Here is a 19,756-nt window from a genome sequence, read left to right on the forward strand (position 1 = left end):
AAACCTCTGTGGTCCCTTCCAACCCTATTCTTCTATGGTAAGGTGATCAGACGTCCCGATTTTGGTGGGACAGTCATGATTTCTAACAATTTGTCCCATGTCCCGCGGTGTTTTAAAAAAGTCCCGATTTTCTGGCTTCATGTTGAAAGCATAGTGGATTTGCTTAAGAAATTCTAACCGGGTCAAGACAAAAGACACTCTGCCTAATCCCTCTCTATGTCTCAGTACTTTCATTGAAGATATTAAAACATTAAAGCAAGAAAATGGAACCCCCCCTGCCCCTTTTACTTCCTTTTATAAGAAAAGATGACCCAGTACCACAGAGCTCCAGGAAATACTTTGGCTAGAGAAGTAGCGAGTGTTACTTCCTGGATTTCCCAGAGGGGAGGGGCATGGAGGTTGGAGGTTGGCTCGTGTGGGAAAAATGGTGGCAAGGTTTCTTTGAAAAATATTTCCCTGGGACTAATTTCACCATTTTAATTTGCTCAGTTCTTTGTATTAACATCTACATCATTCTGGATTGACTTGGAGTGCCTGCCTTCTGGTAAGTGAGCTAGGTTTTTTTTCCTTTTATTTTTTTAATGTATTTTAAAATAATATTTTATTTATTGTGCATAGGATTTTTTAAAATAGTTTTATTCTGTGTGGATTCTTTTTTTAAATTGTCTTAGACTATTTAAAAAAAGATTCTATCCAAAATAAATTGAAATAAACAATTTTAAAAAATTCTATGCACAATACTTTGAAATGTATTGTGAATAAAAATTTTAAAAATAGTTTTACTTCAATTTATTCTGTGTGGAATAGTTTGAAATGTTTTACTTCAATTTATTCTGTGTGGATTCTTTTTTTAAATTGTCTTAGACTATTTAAAAAAAGATTCTAGCCAAAATACAAAATACTAGCTGCAGTTATTCACTTAAGAACTGTGGCAAGAAAGGTGGTATAATGGGTTTAGTGACCAAAGTTACAATGGCATTGAAAAAAGTGACTGATGACCATTTTTCACACTTAGCAACCATTTTCACACTTAGCGACCATTGCAGCATCCTCATGGTCACGCGATCAAAATTTTGATGTTTGGCAACAGATTCATATTTATGATGGTTTCAGTGTCCTGGGGTCATGTAATAGCCTTTTGTGACCTTTTGACAAAGTCCAATGGGGAAATCAGATTCACTTATGTTACTAACTTATCAGCTGCAGTTATTCACTTAAGAACTGTGGCAAGAAAGGTGATATAATGGGCTTAGTGACCAAAGTTACAATGGCATTGAAAAAAGTGACTGATGACCATGTTTCACACTTAGCAACCATTTTCACACTTAGCGACCATTGCAGCATCCTCATGGTTACATGATCAAAATTTTGATGTTTGGCAACAGTTACAATTTATATGTGTAAATTGTAGTTATGTTGAAATAAAAAAAATATTACAATACTATTTTTGCGTTGTATGAAAATTTTTGTTGCTCCGTATAAATTTTTTAATCAAGCCCTCTCTCTCCCCACCCCGGTCAAAGGTTTACCAATCTGAAAATCCAATCTGAAAATCTGGTCACCTTATTCTATGGAAGCCTCTCCATTTGAGCCTAACCTGCAAAATAGCTTTTTTTGTTTGGGTATAAATTTGGTGGCTGCTTTGAATCCCAGAAAGTAGACAACATTTTCTCCCCTAAAGGAGAAAAAATCTTAAGGGCAGCAGAAACCAGCTCCAGTTTAAGATTTTTAAAATATACACATAAATATATTTGACGTGAACAAAATAATATCAATAACAACCATTGTACTAAGTTACTTAAGCAGCAAGAAATTCTGACTTGTCATATATGGGTGTAGTGTGAAAATATGTTGCAATGCTGGAAAAACAGTTTCTAATTCTGAGGAATAGAAAGTGAAACTGCTTCTTTTCACATATATACAGTATCACCACTGTGAATTGTCACTACAGGATGGAGTCGGAGAGGCCAGCAGGAACAGGTAAAAGAAAGTCCCTCTGTAGGTCCATTAAGGGCTCTATGATGTGAAGCAGCTTGATTGGCAGGTGAAAGAAGTGGAACCTTTCCACATCTGCAATCCACCAGCACTCATCTGAACACCCCTGTTAAGAAGGAGGGTTGGTGGTTGCTTTTCACCATCAAGTGTTGTTTGCTGGAAGGAAAACAAAGTCAGTGGAATCAATCCATCCACTTTCTTAAAATAACCCACCATTGCTATGTAAGGACAGCATTGCTGGAAGCTTCCAGCCTTATTTCTATTGTACAAAAAAGGGATCAGTACTGGCGGTAGCACAATTGATGCTGACATTTTTCTGCCAGCCGAGAACTGGGTGGGACTTTAGTGCAACTGACCAAGTACACTCTTTGAAAGAAGCATCGAACCCTACAGGGAATCTGCCCTACCTGCAACTGAAGTTTAATACAAAATTTGGTGATTGCCACTGTTATCTGAATTATTGCTATTGTATTAATTTATTTTAGGTAATTCTGTTATATGTCTACTTTTCATTTTTATTAATCATTATAGGAATATGTATTTTTATTGTAGTATTTTCTGATCTAAAGACTGCAATAAAGCTTTGGATTTGAATGAGCCTTACAGGGGCAAGCAATACAAGCATCCCCTAAATCTTCCCTCTGCAAGGAAGGACAGGAATAGGATGAGAATTTAAACACTTTTCTTAGTTTTGTAGTCTGGATCTAAATGAAGGAATAAAACACTTTGGATATCCTCCCATATAGTTCATTTTTATTTGTACAACTTGCAACAAAAATACGTAACAATTTCAATCTCACACTTGCACTTAGGGTGGCGAATAGAATCAGAGGAATTTTTGAAGAATTATGCACCCGAAAGATGTCCAGAAAAAACCTATGTTCTGTATGAAATTCAGTGGGGAAGAAGTCACAAAAGATGGAGAAACTGGTGTACCAATACCCTTTCCCAACATGCAGAAATCAATGCTTTGGAAAGGCATGAAGAGAGACTGAACCAGAGAGCAACAACAAGTTGCCACATCATTTGGTTTCTAAGTTGGAGCCCTTGTGGTTCTTGTAGCCACTCTATCATTGAATTCTTGAAGAGGCATCCTAATGTAACTTTGGAGATAAGAGTAGCTCAGTTGTTCAGGCCTAATGACAAACGTAACAGGAATGGCCTCAAGAACCTAGTCAGTTCTGGAGTCCAGATATTCATTATGCTTCTACCTGGTAAGTTAATATTATTACCCCAAATTTATTTACGTAAGGATTCTAAGTTTGTGCTACACCCTCATACCATTTCCCCGGGATGAGCTGAGTCTCCAATGGGTGAGTTGTAGAAGTTTTCCATTCTTTTTGCCATTTTATTGCTTTAGTGTGCATTGATGTGCTACGTTATTTTATATTAATTTTAATTTTTGTCTTCTGTTTACCACCAAGAATCACCTAGTTTGAGTTAGGTCCTCGTATAAGTGTGTAGATTCACTCAAAATTTGTAATAGTATAAATGTTTTTCCGTGCTCTGGGTTTGTTGCCTCTGTTGAGGCTGGCATTAATATCTTAAAGAATTAGGAGGATACATTCATTAATTTGGTTTAAATTGATTTAGATGGGTATCGTTTGCACTAATGAAATATGTTTTTGTTCTCCAGAATTAAAAGTGGAAGAATCAAACATGAAGTTTTAATTGGTTTGTGTTCTTTACTACAGTGGTTGCCCACATTGGCGGCTTGGCAGGCCAGCTGGGGCATAAGAGGAGAACCAAGCCATTTGAGTGATGGGCCACACACTCACAGAGGAACTTGTGTGAGCCACAGGGCAGCATGCGCACAAGTTGAGCTGCGCATGCACATTCACCCTGCTGCTGACACAATCCATTTCTGAATAAGCCATGTGGGCTGCAGCCCCGGGGTTGGGGGCTCCTGCTTTACTAAATATTAATAATCTTATTAATGAAATGGTTTTCAAAAGCTTGGAAAGCTTTTTGATTGTGCATCATAAACTAACTAGTAAATTATGTGGATCATGAAACTTGCAACCATGCAAATTATATCAAGTACATCATTCATGTCATTTGCTAGATGACTTCATATCACTTGCACACAATAGATTTCTATGGACACACAAAGAAGCTTGTATGGATACTTTCATGTTGTACATTAGTGTGTTTTAATGACTTGCTACAATTAACTACTGAACTAATAAGTTCAATTAGTATGTATCTCTTCATTTGTATCATCGCTGACAGATCTTCTAAAAACTATCATCCATTTATAGGAATAAAACAACATGCTACCTACAATTGTACAAATCTTTGTTGTAACAGCCTACATGCTTAGGTAAATATATATAGCATGAATGTGGGAAGGTTTGCCAACAAACATGCTAAAGTTCTAGCATAAACATCACTATTAAAATAAATATTTTTCATAGCTTTAAAGTAGGAATCAAGCACATAAATCTGAACTGAAATTTGTACAACTAACAACTATTTATTTTTCAGATTATTATTATTGCTGGAGAACATTTGTGGTTCAAGGAAGAATGGACAATTGGTGTTTGATATGGAGTTTCTTAATATTGCACAATGTCCTACAGCTTAACACAATCTTGACTGAATAAGTAAGTTGCTACTTTGAAAGAAAAGCTAAATTTAAAATCCACATGTCCATATATGGAGAAATTAAAGAGTTTTCATTGTATCTTCTGTCACAAACTGTAAAAAAAACTGCCATGCATCAAAAACATCTCAGAAACCACCAACCATATGCAATCTGGGTTGCACAAAAACCAACTAAAGCCCTCCAAAACATCCTACATAAACCGAAAGACCCAGCAGCTCCAGAAAAAAAAACAGGAGTCATAGGACAATCTATAGCAATAGTTAGGCTTATATACCGCTTCATAGGGCTTTCAGCCCTCTCTAAGTGGTTTACAGAGTCAGCATATTGCCCCCAACAACAATCTGGGTCCTCATTTTACCCACCTCGGAAGGATGGAAGGCTGAGTCAACCTTGAGCCTGGTGGGATTTGAACAGCCAAACTGCTGAACTGCACTGCTGCATTTAACCACTGCGCCATCTTGGCTAGTAGTTATGAGGGTAATGAGATTTCTGCAAGAGATCAACCAAGCTGAGAGAGCACTCAGAGTTGTTCTTATCTTAAATCATTTCCTAATATGGCATGCAGGAAGCGGAGTCAATGATGTCTGTAATGCACTTGATAAAGTGCCCTGTTCCTAACTTCTGTCTTCTCCTAGGAGAACTTCAAAGCATTCTTCAGATGTTGGTGTTAGGCCTGTTAATTGGGATTAAGGAGAACGTTTTCCTGTATTGTTTCTTAGAAAGAATTTGCTTTTTCCTCAGTTCTCCTTTTTTCTTTTTACAGATCATTCCACACCACCAGTGTTTCCACCATCCCCAACTCCTCACAAAACAATTTGGATCCCATAATCATCTTCATTTTACCATTAAGGACTACTTGTTGAGTACAGTTTGTCAGCCAATTACAAACCCATCTGGTAGTGATGTTCTCTATTCCACATTTTTCTAGCTTACCAAGAAGTAGATTGTGGTCTACTTTGTCAAATGCTTTACTGAAATCTAAGTGTACTATGTCCACAGTATTTTGCTGGTCTGCAAATTTAGTCACTTTATCAAAGAATGAAATAAGATTTCTTTGGCATGATCCCTATGGCCATGCAGGCTACTAGTTATAACTTTATTTGCTTAGAACTATTTGCAAGCAAGTTGGGCTTCTTTTTCCAGGAGCTTCTCCAGCCATTGGGAATGGGAAAATAGTTAGAAGGGGTTTTTGTAGCCAAAACAATTTAAAGCTTTCCCATGAGAACCAAGGACAAACTCTCACAGGTGGCTGGCCAGAGGAGCAAGTAACCCAATGACCGGCCAGCACCTGGATTGGACAGCATAACCAATGACCTGGGGGGGGGGGGCTTTTACTTTTAATTAGATGAAAGCCATGGGAAACCTCAGAGTCAGCTTTTACCAGCTTTGGAAGAGCCAAGGTGGCGCAGTGGTTAAATGCAGCACTGCAGGCTACTTCAGCTGACTGCAGTTCTGCAGTTCGGCTGTTCAAATCTCACCGGCTCAAGGTTGACTCAGCCTTCCATCCTTCCGAGGTGGGTAAAATGAGGACCCGGATTGTTGTTGGGGGCAATATGCTGACTCTGTAAACCGCTTAGAGAGGGCTGAAAGCCCTATGAAGCGGTATATAAGTCTAACTGCTATTGCTATTGCTACCAGTTTGTGCCAATATGATTTATCCAATAAACCATTCTTTGAGGAACTCAAGTGTCTCAGAGTTTATTTTCTATGGGCGCATTACTTGGAACGCTGACATTGGAATTGGAAAAGGGGGGGGGTCAGAAATTAAACACTTCTCTATGTTATTTTTATTTGTTTATAATATAAAATACAAATAGTACAGTACAAAAACAAATAGTAAGAAAAATAAGGGTGTCAACTTGCAAAGTTTTCCTGACCTGCTCCCGAGTTGCTATAGGCAAGAGGATGGAAAATTGAGCCTCACAGCTGCACCAAGGAATTCACACTTCAGTCAAAACAAAACACATCCTAGCCAGCAGAAATCAAGTCCATCTCCATGGAGACCTGCAATGGCCAGAGGAAGTTACTTCTACGACCTACGAAACTGCTTCATTGGGGAACGTGACTAGTAGACATTGAGGGTAGGGGCAACAGGGTCAGAGGCAAGAGACAAACTGGGTGAAGTCAGAGCTGGCTTCACTTAGGTCATGTCAACATGGTGCTCCTAATAAACAACAGGATTTTTCTTGCAAAATGGCTTGAAGCTCCTGATTTTATTAGAGTATTGATCAGAACCCTGACATCAAGCCAGCTCTCTCAAAACTAACCAAAAATGTCTGGGATTCCTGAGTCCTGGAATCCCAGACAATTTTGTCTGGGATTCCACTTGCTCTGATACCTGGGGTCCATGCAGAGGTGGTATTCAGCAGGTTCTGACCAGTACTGGAGAACCAATAGTGGAAATTTTGGGTAGTTCGTAGAACCGGTAAATACCACCTCTGACTGGCCCCAACCCCATTTATTCTCTGCCTCCCCAGTCCCAGCTGATTGGGAGGAAATGGGGATTTTGCAGTATCCTTCCCCTGCCACCCCCACCAAGCCACGCCCAGAGAACTGGTAGTAAAAAAATTTGAACCCCACTCCTGCACGCATGCATACCCGTGGGGGGGTTGTGTATGCATGGATGGGCAACAGGGTGCATGCTGATGTGAGGCATGTATGCACAGGGGGTGGAGCATATGGAGAGAGGGGTCATGCGTACAATGCATTATGGGTGCATGCACATGCATGCTTTCAGCACGCGGTAACAAAAAGCTTTGCCCTAGGAAGCTGGAGGAATTGAGAACTTTTATAGACAAAAACCTGAAGTGTGGTTTCAACCAACCCCCAGACTGGGGGTGGATGCCCTGGTACTGTTTAAAGAAAAGAATGATTGCTCCCTTTGGCCCTATGTTGACTATTATGGGTCATTATTATTTGATCAAAGGAAAGTTGGATTTACGGGGCGCATACTATTAAGTGAGGATCAAAGCAAGGGATGAGTGGAAAACAGATCTCAATTGCTCCTTAGGATGCTTCCAGTTTTAGGTCCTCCCTTTTGGACTGCAAGGAGCCTCTGTTGTGCTTATGCAGCTAATAAATGAAGTGCTGCATGAACACCTGTATAAGGGAGTGTCAGAATACCTGGATGACATTTTAATCTATATTGAGACAATGGCAGAACATGTAAAACTAGTCAGAGCTGTGCTCAAGAACCTCTGAGCAGCCAAGCAAATTTCACCAGAGTAATATCACCTAACTGGGCTACTGCATCTCCCATGAGGGGATAGAAATGGACTCCCAAAAGGTGTGAGCAGTAAACAGTCAGAAGCAACTTCCTGGGTTTGCAAACTTTTACTGCCAGCCCATCCCCCCTTTTGCCTAGATAGCCCTCCCCATCACCAACCTGCTAAAGACTAATGGAGAGGAAAAACCCAAACTGAATTCTTCAGTAGCTTCTTTCTCAGATTAAATAATTTTCTGAATGGCTATTTTAAACTGAGATGTCTAATCTTATTCATTGTCTGAATCTTTCTATTCTCTGTGATTGCATTTGGGGAGGGACAGGAAAGTGGAAAGCCTTCCTTGCTTCCATTTCCACTCCTGTTTTTCCCCCAGAAAATAAGACACAATAAGCAAGAGTGTGCAGAACAATCACCCCAAAGTTATTTATTGTCATATCTGCAATAGCTTTGGGTCAAATGAAGCAATCAGAAAGTATACACTTACTCTCTTTTTTAATCACAACTGTTCCTTTGCACCAAACAGATACACAGAAGAACAGTTAAAGATGAACTATTGGCATCCTTATTCCTGAAACCCAGCTGAAGAGAATGGGACGACTTGCTGCAGCCAACTCACTGCAGTCAACTCACCACCACCAACTCACCACGGCCAACTTGCTGTGGGACACCTTGCCATGGCCAAGTCACTGCAGGACAATTTAACAATTCAATTTAATTATTTAAAATCAATGCAAAATATTATAATTTTTGTCATTCACATTTCATTCTGTCCCTCCATTTGCATCATTTTTAAATTATTCTAGTCCACCACTTTTTAAATATTAGTGTAACTCTTGTCCCACAGCACGTTGTCCTATGGTGTGTTGGTCATGGTGAATTGTCATTGATCCCCACTGCAAATATTTTCAAAATTACAAATTGTTACCCCAAGATTTGTCAGAGCAGCAGTACCTGCAAGACATTCATGCAGGCATAATCCAAAAGCATCCCTGTTCTATGGAGTCTCTCTCGTATTTATAACAGTGATTAAAAACATAAGAAATAGACTGAAAGACTTTTAATATAGTAGTAGTACTAAGATGGCACTGCATTTTATCCACATGTCTCATTATATAGGAAGAAAACCTTCTGAGCAATGAATAGAACAGAATAGAATAAAATAGAATCAGAGCTGGAAAGAACCTTGGAGGTCTCCTAGTGCAGCCCTCTGCTCAAGCAGGTGAACCTATACTATTTCAGATATGTGGCTGTCTAGTTTCTTCTTAAAAACCTCCAGTGATGGAGCGCCCAAGATTTCCTAAGGCAAGCTATTGCACTGGTTAATTGTCCTCACTGTTAGGAAGTTTCTCCTTAATTCCAGGTTGTTTCTCTCCTTGATTAGTTCCTATCCATTGTTTCTTGTCCTGCCCTCTGGTGCTTTGGAGAATAACTTGACCCCCCCACTCTTCTTTGTGGCAGCCCCACAAATACTGGAATACTGCTATCATGTATAAGGTCCTGCCTTTACTCCCCATTCAAGAAAGTACGGACTCTTGAGATAGCAGCATTTCAAAATGAACCTTTTATTGAAAGGAAGTGATTGCAGGACAAAAGCTAAGCAGGATCTAAGGTCCCCTTAGGCAATTCTGTTAGGATAAAGGAGTCACTCCAATGTTGAATGAGCCAATCCAACAGGTGTGAGGATTTTGTGAAAATGGTCGTCCTGGGAAGGGACTGTTCCCAGGTGCTTCTTTCAGGTGGCTTCAGAACTGAGGCAAAATAGATGGCCCTCCCCCCTTACACATTCCCCAAAGGTAAATCAAAGCACAGGGCAGATAGGTGTCAGAGCTAGAGTTATAAACTAAGGGATTACAGAATATGTAGGAAACGGGGAGAGGGTAATAAGTGAATAAATGATCCAGGCCCCTCTCCCCACAGAAATGGCAGTATCACGATAGGGATATGACATGCTGCCCCCCCTTGAAAAATGAGGGGTTCCCCTGCAAAGAAAGCACAACATAGTGAGTTATTTAGGTTTGTTAGGGTATTTGCAAATGGAACTTTTTCAGTAATGTGGGGGCCCTAACATGTTTTTAGCAATGCACTCATTCTGGGAGGGAGGTAAATGCTTCCAGGCTACTAGATATTGTGTGGACCCATGGTGTGTGCGTGAGCCTAGGATTTCCTTAATCTCAAAGTGCTGTTCCCCCTCAATCATGATAGGGGTTGGAGGAATGTACAGCATGGCTTAGGGGCAAGGTAATTTCTGGTTTCAGCAGGCTGCAGTGAAACACTGGGTGGACTTGCTTAAGTGTTTTGGGGAGGAGTAATTCCACTGTCACTGGGTTAATGATCCTAATTATAAGGAAAGGTCCTATGAACTTAGGTCCCAACATTTTGGAGAGTTGCAAGACCTATAGGAATTTGGTAGATAAATACACTTTATCCCCTATTTTAAAAGATTTTTGCTCCATTCTTTTTTGTCAGTCTGAGCTTTAAAAGCAGCCCTAGCCTCGCTCAGAGCCAATATTACTACAGGCCAAGTGTTTTGCAGTTGTTGTATTCACTCCTTAAGGAAGGGTATGGTTGGCTCCTCTACTGGGAGCTCTGGCATTGGGGTGAAATCCTGGCCTGTTGCAACTCGGAATGGGGTGACTCCAGTACTAGAATACAGAGTTATTGTATGCAACCTCTGCACAGGGCAGGAGGTCAGTCCAATTATCTTGTTGATAATTAATAAACATCACAAATATTGCTCTAGAACGCTGTTGGTCCTCTCCGATCCACCATTAGTAACTGGATGATGACTTGAACTTAGGCCTTGTCCAGTACCTAGAAGGCCCAAAAAAGCTTTCCAGAGCTTTGAAGTGAACTGAACCCCTCCAAACAAATATTATCCTTTGTGGGGCCCGATGCAAGTGATAGATGTGTTGCAGGAACATTTTTGCAAATGTCCTGGCAGTGGGGATTTTTTTTTTTTTTGGCAGGGGATAAAATGGACCTGCTTGGAAAATAGGTCTGTCATGATCCAAACGACAGTATTCCCCCCACTTTCTTTTGTTCTCCTCTAGGAAATGTCCCCAGGTAAGTTACCAGTACAGTAGCAGAAATGTCTGGAAGAGTCATGCTTAGCAGACATGACTTAAACTTCTCTTAATCATATTAGTATGCCTTGGCTAAATAAATTTTTTTTTTATTAAATGTTTTTTAATTTTAGTTTAAAACGGGTACAGCATCTTTCTTAATATATCAATCAATTACAGATAAGTTTTGGTACATCTCCTCCACAGTCAACCAACATAACTCATATTAACTCAAGCATTATTATATATCCATTTTCATTTAACTGTAATTATTATTTAAAAATATTGGTAGGAGTAATAATCTTGAACAATACCTACCCACACCGATGGGAAGGGAGAAAAATCAAAAAAAGAAAAAAGAAAAAAGAAAAAAGGACAAATAGAAAATAAAAATTAAAATAAAAGATAGTAAATAATACAAAAAAAAGACAAAAACGACAATCAGGAAAACAAAACAAAACACAGGTGTCTATTATGAAAAAAAAAAGAAGTATATCAACTGGTTACAACATGTTTTGGTGCTTCTCTTCCGTTAATTCATATTAATTCAAATATCTTAACTCGCATATTTACCATATCAACATCATTATACCTCCAGTTTTAATTATTATGGTTATTTAAACATCCTTCATCCTTAGCTATGCTAAAGAATTAATCCATAACACATGCTGGCAATTCATTTACTTATTTGTAAAATCCTCTATTATCATCAAATCCTCATATCCTATTTTAGCTAAACATCCATAATATTCAATTATATCATATATCATAACATTTTCCCAGTATTGATTAACATTTGATTGTATGAATTTTATTTAGTTTTTTAATAGTGCTAATTATTATAGTTAATACTCTTTATGTATAATCTAAAGGTGTTTTCTCATATCCAATTGTTAGTTATCATATCAACTCCACATCATATACATTACTATCAATATCAATTATTATTCAGCTATATCTGTTACAAGAAAAAGCAATTAGGTTTAACTAGTTTTCAATTGTATTCATCAATCTATCAGCCAGTTCCAAATTATATATATTGCTATCCATATCAGTCATTATTCAGCTATATCTATTACAAATTGAAGTAATCCGATTTAGCTAGTTTTAGGTTGTATTCTCCCATCTGTCAGCCTGTGTCCCTCCAACAACGAGATTTCCTCAGTCCAATAGCCATTCGTTGGATAAATCTACCAAATGTTTCCATAAGCAAATCCAAACAAAAATATTTCGGCACCTTTGGATTCTGAATGTCGGTGATGAAATAATAATGTTGTCCTAGGCTTATAAAATTTCCCAAATTAACTTTAATTCTCAAGGGTGGATTTTCCATTCCTCCTGCACTCTGTCTCTTTAAATGAGTCGTCTTTATAGCTCCCCCACTCCTCTCTTCCTCTGAGATAGACCAGACACCATTTCTCACATTTTCCATTTGTGTTTCAGGAACATTTAATCATTCAACGATCTCAGTTTTAACTTACGATCCACTTAGGGAGATTCAGAGGGGGGAGGATGTCGCGGAGTTTCTTGAAGCATTTAAGAAATAAAGTAACCACCAGTCATAAATCCATTAGAAAAAGCCAATTCGCCGCTAAATCTTCCTGTTCTTTGGTTTCAGTTAGCTTAATTTTTTAACACGAACAGTCTCTCTTGGATAATAAAATCAGCTTACCAGATGACATCACTTCTTCCATTCTTAGGGGCAATCTGCAGTTTCAGTTAGCACGCAGCTAATCCAAAAAGGAATTGGCACGAGGAGTTAATACCCCCCCCCAGAGATTTGCGGATATCTCTGGGGTCCTGGGTCTCTCCCCACCTTCACTGTCGTCTACGGGACAGCTAGAGTTCAAAGAACCCGTCCAAAAATCCTTCGGTATAGAGGAATTTCAGGAGTAGCCTGAAACTCCATCTTTTCACTGCTAAGCCCCGCCTTCTTCCCCGGCTAAATAAATTTTTAACAGTCCTTATGACAGGGGTGAAATTTAGCAGGTTCTGACAGGTTCTGGCGAACCGGTAGCGAAAATTTTGAGTAGTTTGGAGAACTGGAAAATACCATCTCTGGCTGGCCCCAGAGTGATGTGGGAATGGAGATTTTGCAGTATCCTTCCCCTGCCATGCCCACCAAGCCATGCCCACAGAACCAGTAGTAAAAGCATTTGAATTTCACCACTGCCTTATGAGTAGATTATCATTTAAGTAACTTAAATCATTATCTAAGAAACTTTAGATATGGTGAAATATTGAATGCAGAGGGTGAACTTAAACCTATGCAGGAAAACTGGAAAAGAAAGGTATAAATATGAACTGGTTTTCATATGTGCAAATACAATCTAGATATGACAAGGACTGCAAAGAGGAAGATTTTTATGATAAAATGACTGAGTTAGAAATTTTTTTGATGGGTACTGTTGTGGCCCAACAGCGGCCGGCTGAGCTGTTGGTGGAATCTGACAATGATGAACCCTATAGGACTGCCCTGGAGGTTGAGGAAAACTCTGGGGGGTGTTCGGAGTCAGAGCAGGGACTAGAGAGGCCTGTTGGCCACCAGATGGTGTCTGAGTCAGGAAGCAGTGAGGAAGAACAGAGAGGCTGTCCCTGACGTGCGTATGTGTAGGGCTGATAGGAGGAGGAGCAGCTTTGCAAAAAGGGTCACAGAAGGAAATAGGAACAAGTGGCTACTGATTGGCCCCTCCCAGAGAGCTTATAGGTGGGGCGATAGGAGGGGAATTTTGCAGGAAACAACAATGTACTGATCCAGCCCTAGAGAAAGATTGGGAGAATTTCGTGAGTTCAAGCCTTGTTTTATAGATATAGTTTTCTTGGCTCCCAGCCAAGAGGTTGCTTATCTCCCTCCTTAGTTGTGGCAGACAGCCAAGTCTGCCTCCGTATATATTGTAGAGGCTTGGGACAGAACGACAGCATATAAAGAAAAATTGTATAAGATGTTTTACAGGTGGCATCTACCCCCGACGAGAATAGCAAGTTTGTTCAAGAATAAATCAGAAAAGTGTTGGAAATGTCATCAGACACCAGGTTCATATTACCATATGTGGTGGACTTGTGCAGAAGCTAAAAGATATTGGACTAAGATCCACACGTTGTTGGAGAAAATGACACAAAAATGTATAGACTTTAAACCAGAGACTTTTTTATTGGGAATTATGCCAGAAATATATAATAGAGACTTGAACTATTTGACTGTAAATGTTTTAACAGCAGCTAGAATTGTATTTGCAAAAAATTGGGAAAATGAGAAAATACCAACGCAGGAGGAAATTATTCAAAAAATTATGGAATGTGCGGAAATGAGTAAATTGACATTTGAAATTAGGGAACAAGAAGATGAACAATTTTATAAGGTTTGGGATTTGTTTTATCAATGGTTAGGTAAAAAATCATGGTAATGGAAAAAGCGGGAGAACTTTTTATATTTTAAGAATAATAGAATGATATATGCAATACTATAAGGGTTTAGCACTGTTAAACAGATTAGAACAATGTAATGGAATGATGTTGTATGTATGATTTCAATATATAGAATATTTTGTTTAAAATGTAGGAATAATAATTGGAGTTGAACTATTGATGCAAAATGATGTTGTATGTATGAATTCAATATTTAGAATATCTTGTTTAAAATTAAGGAATAATGATCACAGTTGAAAAATTGACATATAACAATAATGTACTTGTGTTTAGCTAATGAAAAATTTGTGATTCCATATATAATTGTAAGTGGTGACCATGGAAAGGATGCACAAAATCTTGTAACCAAATGACATGCTATATGAAATGGAAGAAGGTTGTATGTATTTTATGTTTTTGTTTGTTTGAAAAGAAAAAAAAGAAAAAAGAAACCAGTCTACACGGTATGTATTTGTTAGCTGTCTGTTTCTGAAGACACAAAAACATCTCCAATCCCATCTGAGTTTGTGCGCTCCTTTGGGAATTGAAGGTTTAATCTTGGTCTTAAAACTGCATATTAAGGGGAGTTGTCAGAAATTAAGAAAAAATATGTATGCTCTTGTATATGGTCATACGAAACTTTCCAAGTTAATTTAAACATATAAACAAAAGTATGTTTGGTTGGTTGGTTGGTTTTCTGAACATTTATATATAAAGTCTGTACATGCTCCTGTTGATGTTGAGCTTCAAAGGGCACAAACAAGACTACTAGTGATTTAATTGTTGACTTATATGCAGAGTTTGGCTAATTAATAGTAGTAGAGGAATGATGTTCTTTTGTTTTGCTATTCTTATGTTAACAAACATTCAGTGTTGGGAAATATTTTTAAAATAACCACATTGCAGCAATGAAAATGCAATGGTTGGCTGGACTGATGATTATTGCTAATTGAAGAATGAGTGTTGATGAGAGAGTTCTTGTCAGGTCCCATATATTTCTATTAGGGTGCTGACATTGTGATGGGAGGGGGAAGGATTGGGGGGGGGAAATCTCTATATGAAGTTTTTGTCTCTGTTTCCTGCTTTGCTGGGCTGTGAGTTTCCATTTCTGCATTGCTGTACTGTGGGAGGGGTTTTGTTTGAACTGCTTTAAATTGCTGTTTTTTAAGTGGGAAAATTTAGTTCCTGCCAAGACCTCTTGTTATCACAAGCCTTTCAATAAAAGCTTCTTTTGGAACAACTTCAGTTTCAAGAGTCCTGCTTTCTTGGGAAGATTAGAGAGGCAAGACCTTATAGTTCTGTTTTCTTTGTGAACAGTTTAGTACCTGAGAGTAAGTTTTCACATATGTCAAATTATTTTTCTATTTTTTAAAATATCCTTTTGCCTATCTTTCTGCAAGTTGGTTGAGCAGTAGTAGTCAGCATACACCTATTTGTTCGCCCTTGAGGTTAAAAAAAAAAAGGAACAAGGAAGTAATTCATTGTTTTTTGCAACTAAAATGCTTTCTTTTAAATTCTGTTTCCAGAACACTTAAGATTATTTAAAGGACTACAGGTAGTCTTTGACATACAGTTCATTTAATGACCATTCAAAATTACAATGGCCCTTTAAAAAGTGACCTATCACCACTTTTCACACTTATGACCATTGCAGCAAATCTGTGTAATCAAAATTCAGTTGCTTGGCAACTGATTCATATTTATGATGCTTGCAGTGCCTTGGGATCATGTATCAGCTTCTGCAACCTTCTGACAGGCAAAGTCAATGGGGAAACCAGATTCACTTAACAACCATGTTACTAAACTGCAGTGATTCACTTAACCACTGGGACAAGAAAGGTCATAAAATGAAGCAAAATTCACTTATTGTTTCACTTAGCAACATAATTTTTGGCTCAATTGTGGTCATAGGTCAAGGACTTATGTCACTACAATTACAGGTAGTCCTCACATGTCAACAATAACTGGAACTGAGAATTCCATCACAAAGTGATGCAGTCCTACGGCACAGCAGCACAACTATACTAATTTAGAGTGGCAGTTCCAACAAGCCCAGTTGTTAAGTGAATCCAGTGTGGTTGCAGGATCCCAGTCACATGGTCTCCATTTGCAACCTGCTGACCTTTGTTTATAAGAAACTGACAATGTGGATTACAAATGGCAATCATATGACTATGCGACACTGCCACAAAATTGTGAACTAGTTGTCAAGCAACTGAACTGTAATCATATGACTGCAGGGATGCTGGGATGCCCACAACTATAAGGACTCATTGTACAGTAAGTACCATTCACTCAGTCGAATTATAACTTCAAATGGTCACTGAATGGACATCAAATAAGGACTACCTGTACAAGAATATTTCTTTTCCTCAGCAAAGGTTGGAATTCACTTACTCAACAGGTACTAAATCCCAAATCCAGTTTTCTGGAAAGCGTGTCCTGGGTTTGGTTTTTGTATCCTGCCTTGGTTTTGTGGCAGCGATATCTTGAGATATATTTTCAAGATGTTCAGTAGCTGAAGTACCTAGAAGATGAACACAAAGTTAGAAATAAGATAAGTAAAAATGGTTCTGCAACAATTAATGACAGGCTTCCAAGAGACATGGTGGAACCAATTATAACCTTCCTGAAAGTTAAGCCAGCTGGGTGACCTTGGGCCAATTACTCTATCTAAACCCAACCCACTTAAAAAGGATTGTTGTGGGGAAAATAGGAGGGAGTATTATGTATGTTCACTACCTTGACTTGTTTATAAAGTGATACTGTAAAGGTAATACAAAAATCTAATCTAATAATGCATAACATCTAGCAATCTGGTTTAGGTGACAGATGGTGATGTGAACAGCAAGTTTCATTTGGCTGAGGATTACATTATTGTGAGGAATAAAAACAGTTAAGATCCATAGAAACCTGCAAAATGAAGCAAGAAAAAGACCCTTTCAAAAATTTCCAGCAACAGGACATCTAATCAGCCATGATTCTTACCTCTTGCCCTGCCACTTTTGAAAGCAATTCTCTCTGGAGGTAGAAGGTCACAGGAAACAGGCTTTTTCGCTTTTGTGTTTGTTAAAATTTTCAATCTCAATTGCTGTGAGAAAGAGCAGGAAAGTGAGGAGTGAGCAGAAATAATCATACTCATAATATTTAGGAAGGAAACTTGGGTAGTAGGAACAACACTGTCCCTTATGACTGCACCTCAGTCATTTTGCTGGTTTCTATTCCCACCTTGCCTTGCCTTGCCTGCCTGCCAGAATTTGCAAGGATGCACCTCTGTTTCAATCCAACATGAATCAAACTGGATATGTTCCAGGGGTGGGTTTCAAAAATTGTTCGAACCTACTCTGTGGGCATGGCCTCCTTTGTGGGTGTGGCTTGCCATCCATGTGACCAGATGGGAGTGGCCTGCCACCCATGTGACCTGGTGGGAGTGGCCAAGATGATGTTATTACTAGATATTACTAATTACTAGATATTATTAATATTACTAGATCATTATTAATGCGTAGATAACTGCGGGACATTACACACACACACCCCCACACACACAAACTATGACAGTGCCAGGAAAACACCAAAAAATAAGAATCCCCCCCTCAAAAAAGACCGCCAATAACACCAGTTTTTTTCCCTAAGCCTAAGGACAGGAAAGACAAAGTCACTGGAATAAAAACCATCAAGGCAATGTGGAAAATTATAAAGGACAGGTGCTCACAGAATTATCAACCACCTCAGAATTACCTAAACAACAAGGGTGAAACACACTAAATCTAGCAAAGCTGCCTTGCAACTACCCATAGAAAAGCAGCCACTTTGAGACACACTGGTCTGAACACTTAAAAGCAATATATTGCACCACAAATAAAACATTTGCAAAAAGGAATAACATTTCTTGTAATAAACATTCTATAAACAATAAATAAATAAAAATTCCCTAAAATAATTAAAAACCACCACGTTCAGAGAACACCAAAGGACCCCACAGTTCTCTCCCTCCTTATCTTTTTCTTTTTTGTCCTAACTTTCTCCTCCTTCCCCCCCAACCCCACTTCCTTCTAGCACTGACGATGTTACCTAGTTTGGTAATGAAATACCTGTAAGAAAACCACCAAGCTCAGAAAGCAGCAAGGATCCCATTATCCCCCACCTCCTCTTTCTCCCTCTCTTTCTCCTGTTTGTCCTTTCTCTTTCTTACCCCCCAACCCCACTCCCTTCAAGCACTGATGGTGTTACCAAACTAGGAGTGCTGGAGAGGAGCTCTCACAGGGCGAAGAGCTTCCCACTACAGGCGCAATCTATCTGCAGCCGTAAATGACTGCAAGCAGCAGCTTCAGGCACCTGCTCGCATCTGACAGTTGTGTTTGGGAGCGGAGGTGGCGGCAGAGGAAGCGGGCACAGCACGGGATGTCCCAGAGCCCAGGCACTTTTGGAATCTTTGCAGGGCCAGGAACGACTGGAAAACAAGCCCACCACCGCTTCCGAGTGGATTGGATTGGATTTGGATTTATTTGAATTTGAATTTGAATTTGAAAGTTTATTTATAGGCTGCCCTTTTCCCTGGGGGGGACTCAGGGCGGCTTACAACTCATGGGGAAGGGGATACAAACAATGACACATAAGAACAATACATAATTAAAAAGAACACAACATTCATACCATTCGGGTGGGGGTGGGTTAAATCTTTAGCCCCAGGCCTGACGGGATAGCCAGATTTTAAGGGCTGTGCGGAAGGTCTGGAGGGTGGTGAGGGTACGAATCTCCATGGGGAGATCGTTCCAAAGGGTCGGAGCTACTACCGAGAAGGCTCTCCTCCGCGTAGTTGCCAGTCGACACTGTCGACATATTACATTTATATGCCGCCCTTTTCCCCGAAGTGGACTCAGGGCGGCTCACAATTCAGTCAGGGAAGGGGGTACAGACAGGGGATAAAAAGACGAACATAACAATACACAATTTAAAAACACACAACAACCATACCATTCGAGGAGTGCCACATCTTCGCTCCATAAGCGGCAGATGTGCCTGTTGCGAGGCCGTCCCATGCTCCAGCCTGGCCAGGGAAGACAGGAGCCCTTCATGCCTGCCAAGCCTCCACATGATATGCTACCTCGGTCACGCCAGGGCAACCTTCCGCCCACCCGCCAGCCCGCCCACTGAGTGGTGGCTGGGTGGGCGCCGGTTAGCCCTACTGCCCTGGCCATGTGGTGCCCACTGCTTACCTTGAAGGTAACATCGTGGAACTTGCCACTGCTGCTGAGTGAGGACTGGCTGGGCAGAGCCCCCCATTAACCACCCTCTCCTGGGCCATGCCTGCACCCCTACCCGGCCCACCTGCTGAGTAGAAGGAGGCGGCGGGGATGCATTGCTAGGCAGCTGGCAGGGCGGAGGTGGGTGCAGCGCTGCCGCACTTGCCCTTGGGGCTTTTCTTATGGACATGTTGGCTGGCGCTTCTTCAGGGCGCC

The 19,756-nt window shown here is 39.8% G+C and overlaps 1 protein-coding gene across 1 annotated transcript; it reads left to right on the plus strand.

Annotated features, from left to right (window-relative positions):
* The first annotated feature begins 1,917 nt into the window (after positions 1 to 1,917).
* Positions 1,918 to 4,840, plus strand: APOBEC1 (apolipoprotein B mRNA editing enzyme catalytic subunit 1). Its single transcript, XM_032214149.1, has 3 exons — positions 1,918 to 1,980; positions 2,808 to 3,209; positions 4,483 to 4,840. Exons 1-3 carry the CDS (start codon positions 1,953 to 1,955, stop codon positions 4,599 to 4,601), a joined length of 549 nt encoding a protein of 182 aa, XP_032070040.1. The 5' UTR covers positions 1,918 to 1,952; the 3' UTR covers positions 4,602 to 4,840.
* Positions 4,841 to 19,756: the final 14,916 nt, after the last annotated feature.

This window comes from Thamnophis elegans, chromosome 3 (genome assembly GCF_009769535.1).
Source record: "Thamnophis elegans isolate rThaEle1 chromosome 3, rThaEle1.pri, whole genome shotgun sequence".
In the NCBI taxonomy this organism is placed as follows: Eukaryota; Metazoa; Chordata; class Lepidosauria; order Squamata; family Colubridae; genus Thamnophis; species Thamnophis elegans.

Excerpts from the sequence above, each read along its gene's own strand:
- APOBEC1 (XM_032214149.1), top strand. The coding sequence starts at position 1,953 with ATGGAGTCGGAGAGGCCAGCAGGAACAG. Across the intron at positions 1,981-2,807 it reads GGAGAGGCCAGCAGGAACAG|GGTGGCGAATAGAATCAGAG; the intron begins GTAAAAGAAAGT and ends ACTTGCACTTAG. Across the intron at positions 3,210-4,482 it reads ATTCATTATGCTTCTACCTG|ATTATTATTATTGCTGGAGA; the intron begins GTAAGTTAATAT and ends TTTATTTTTCAG.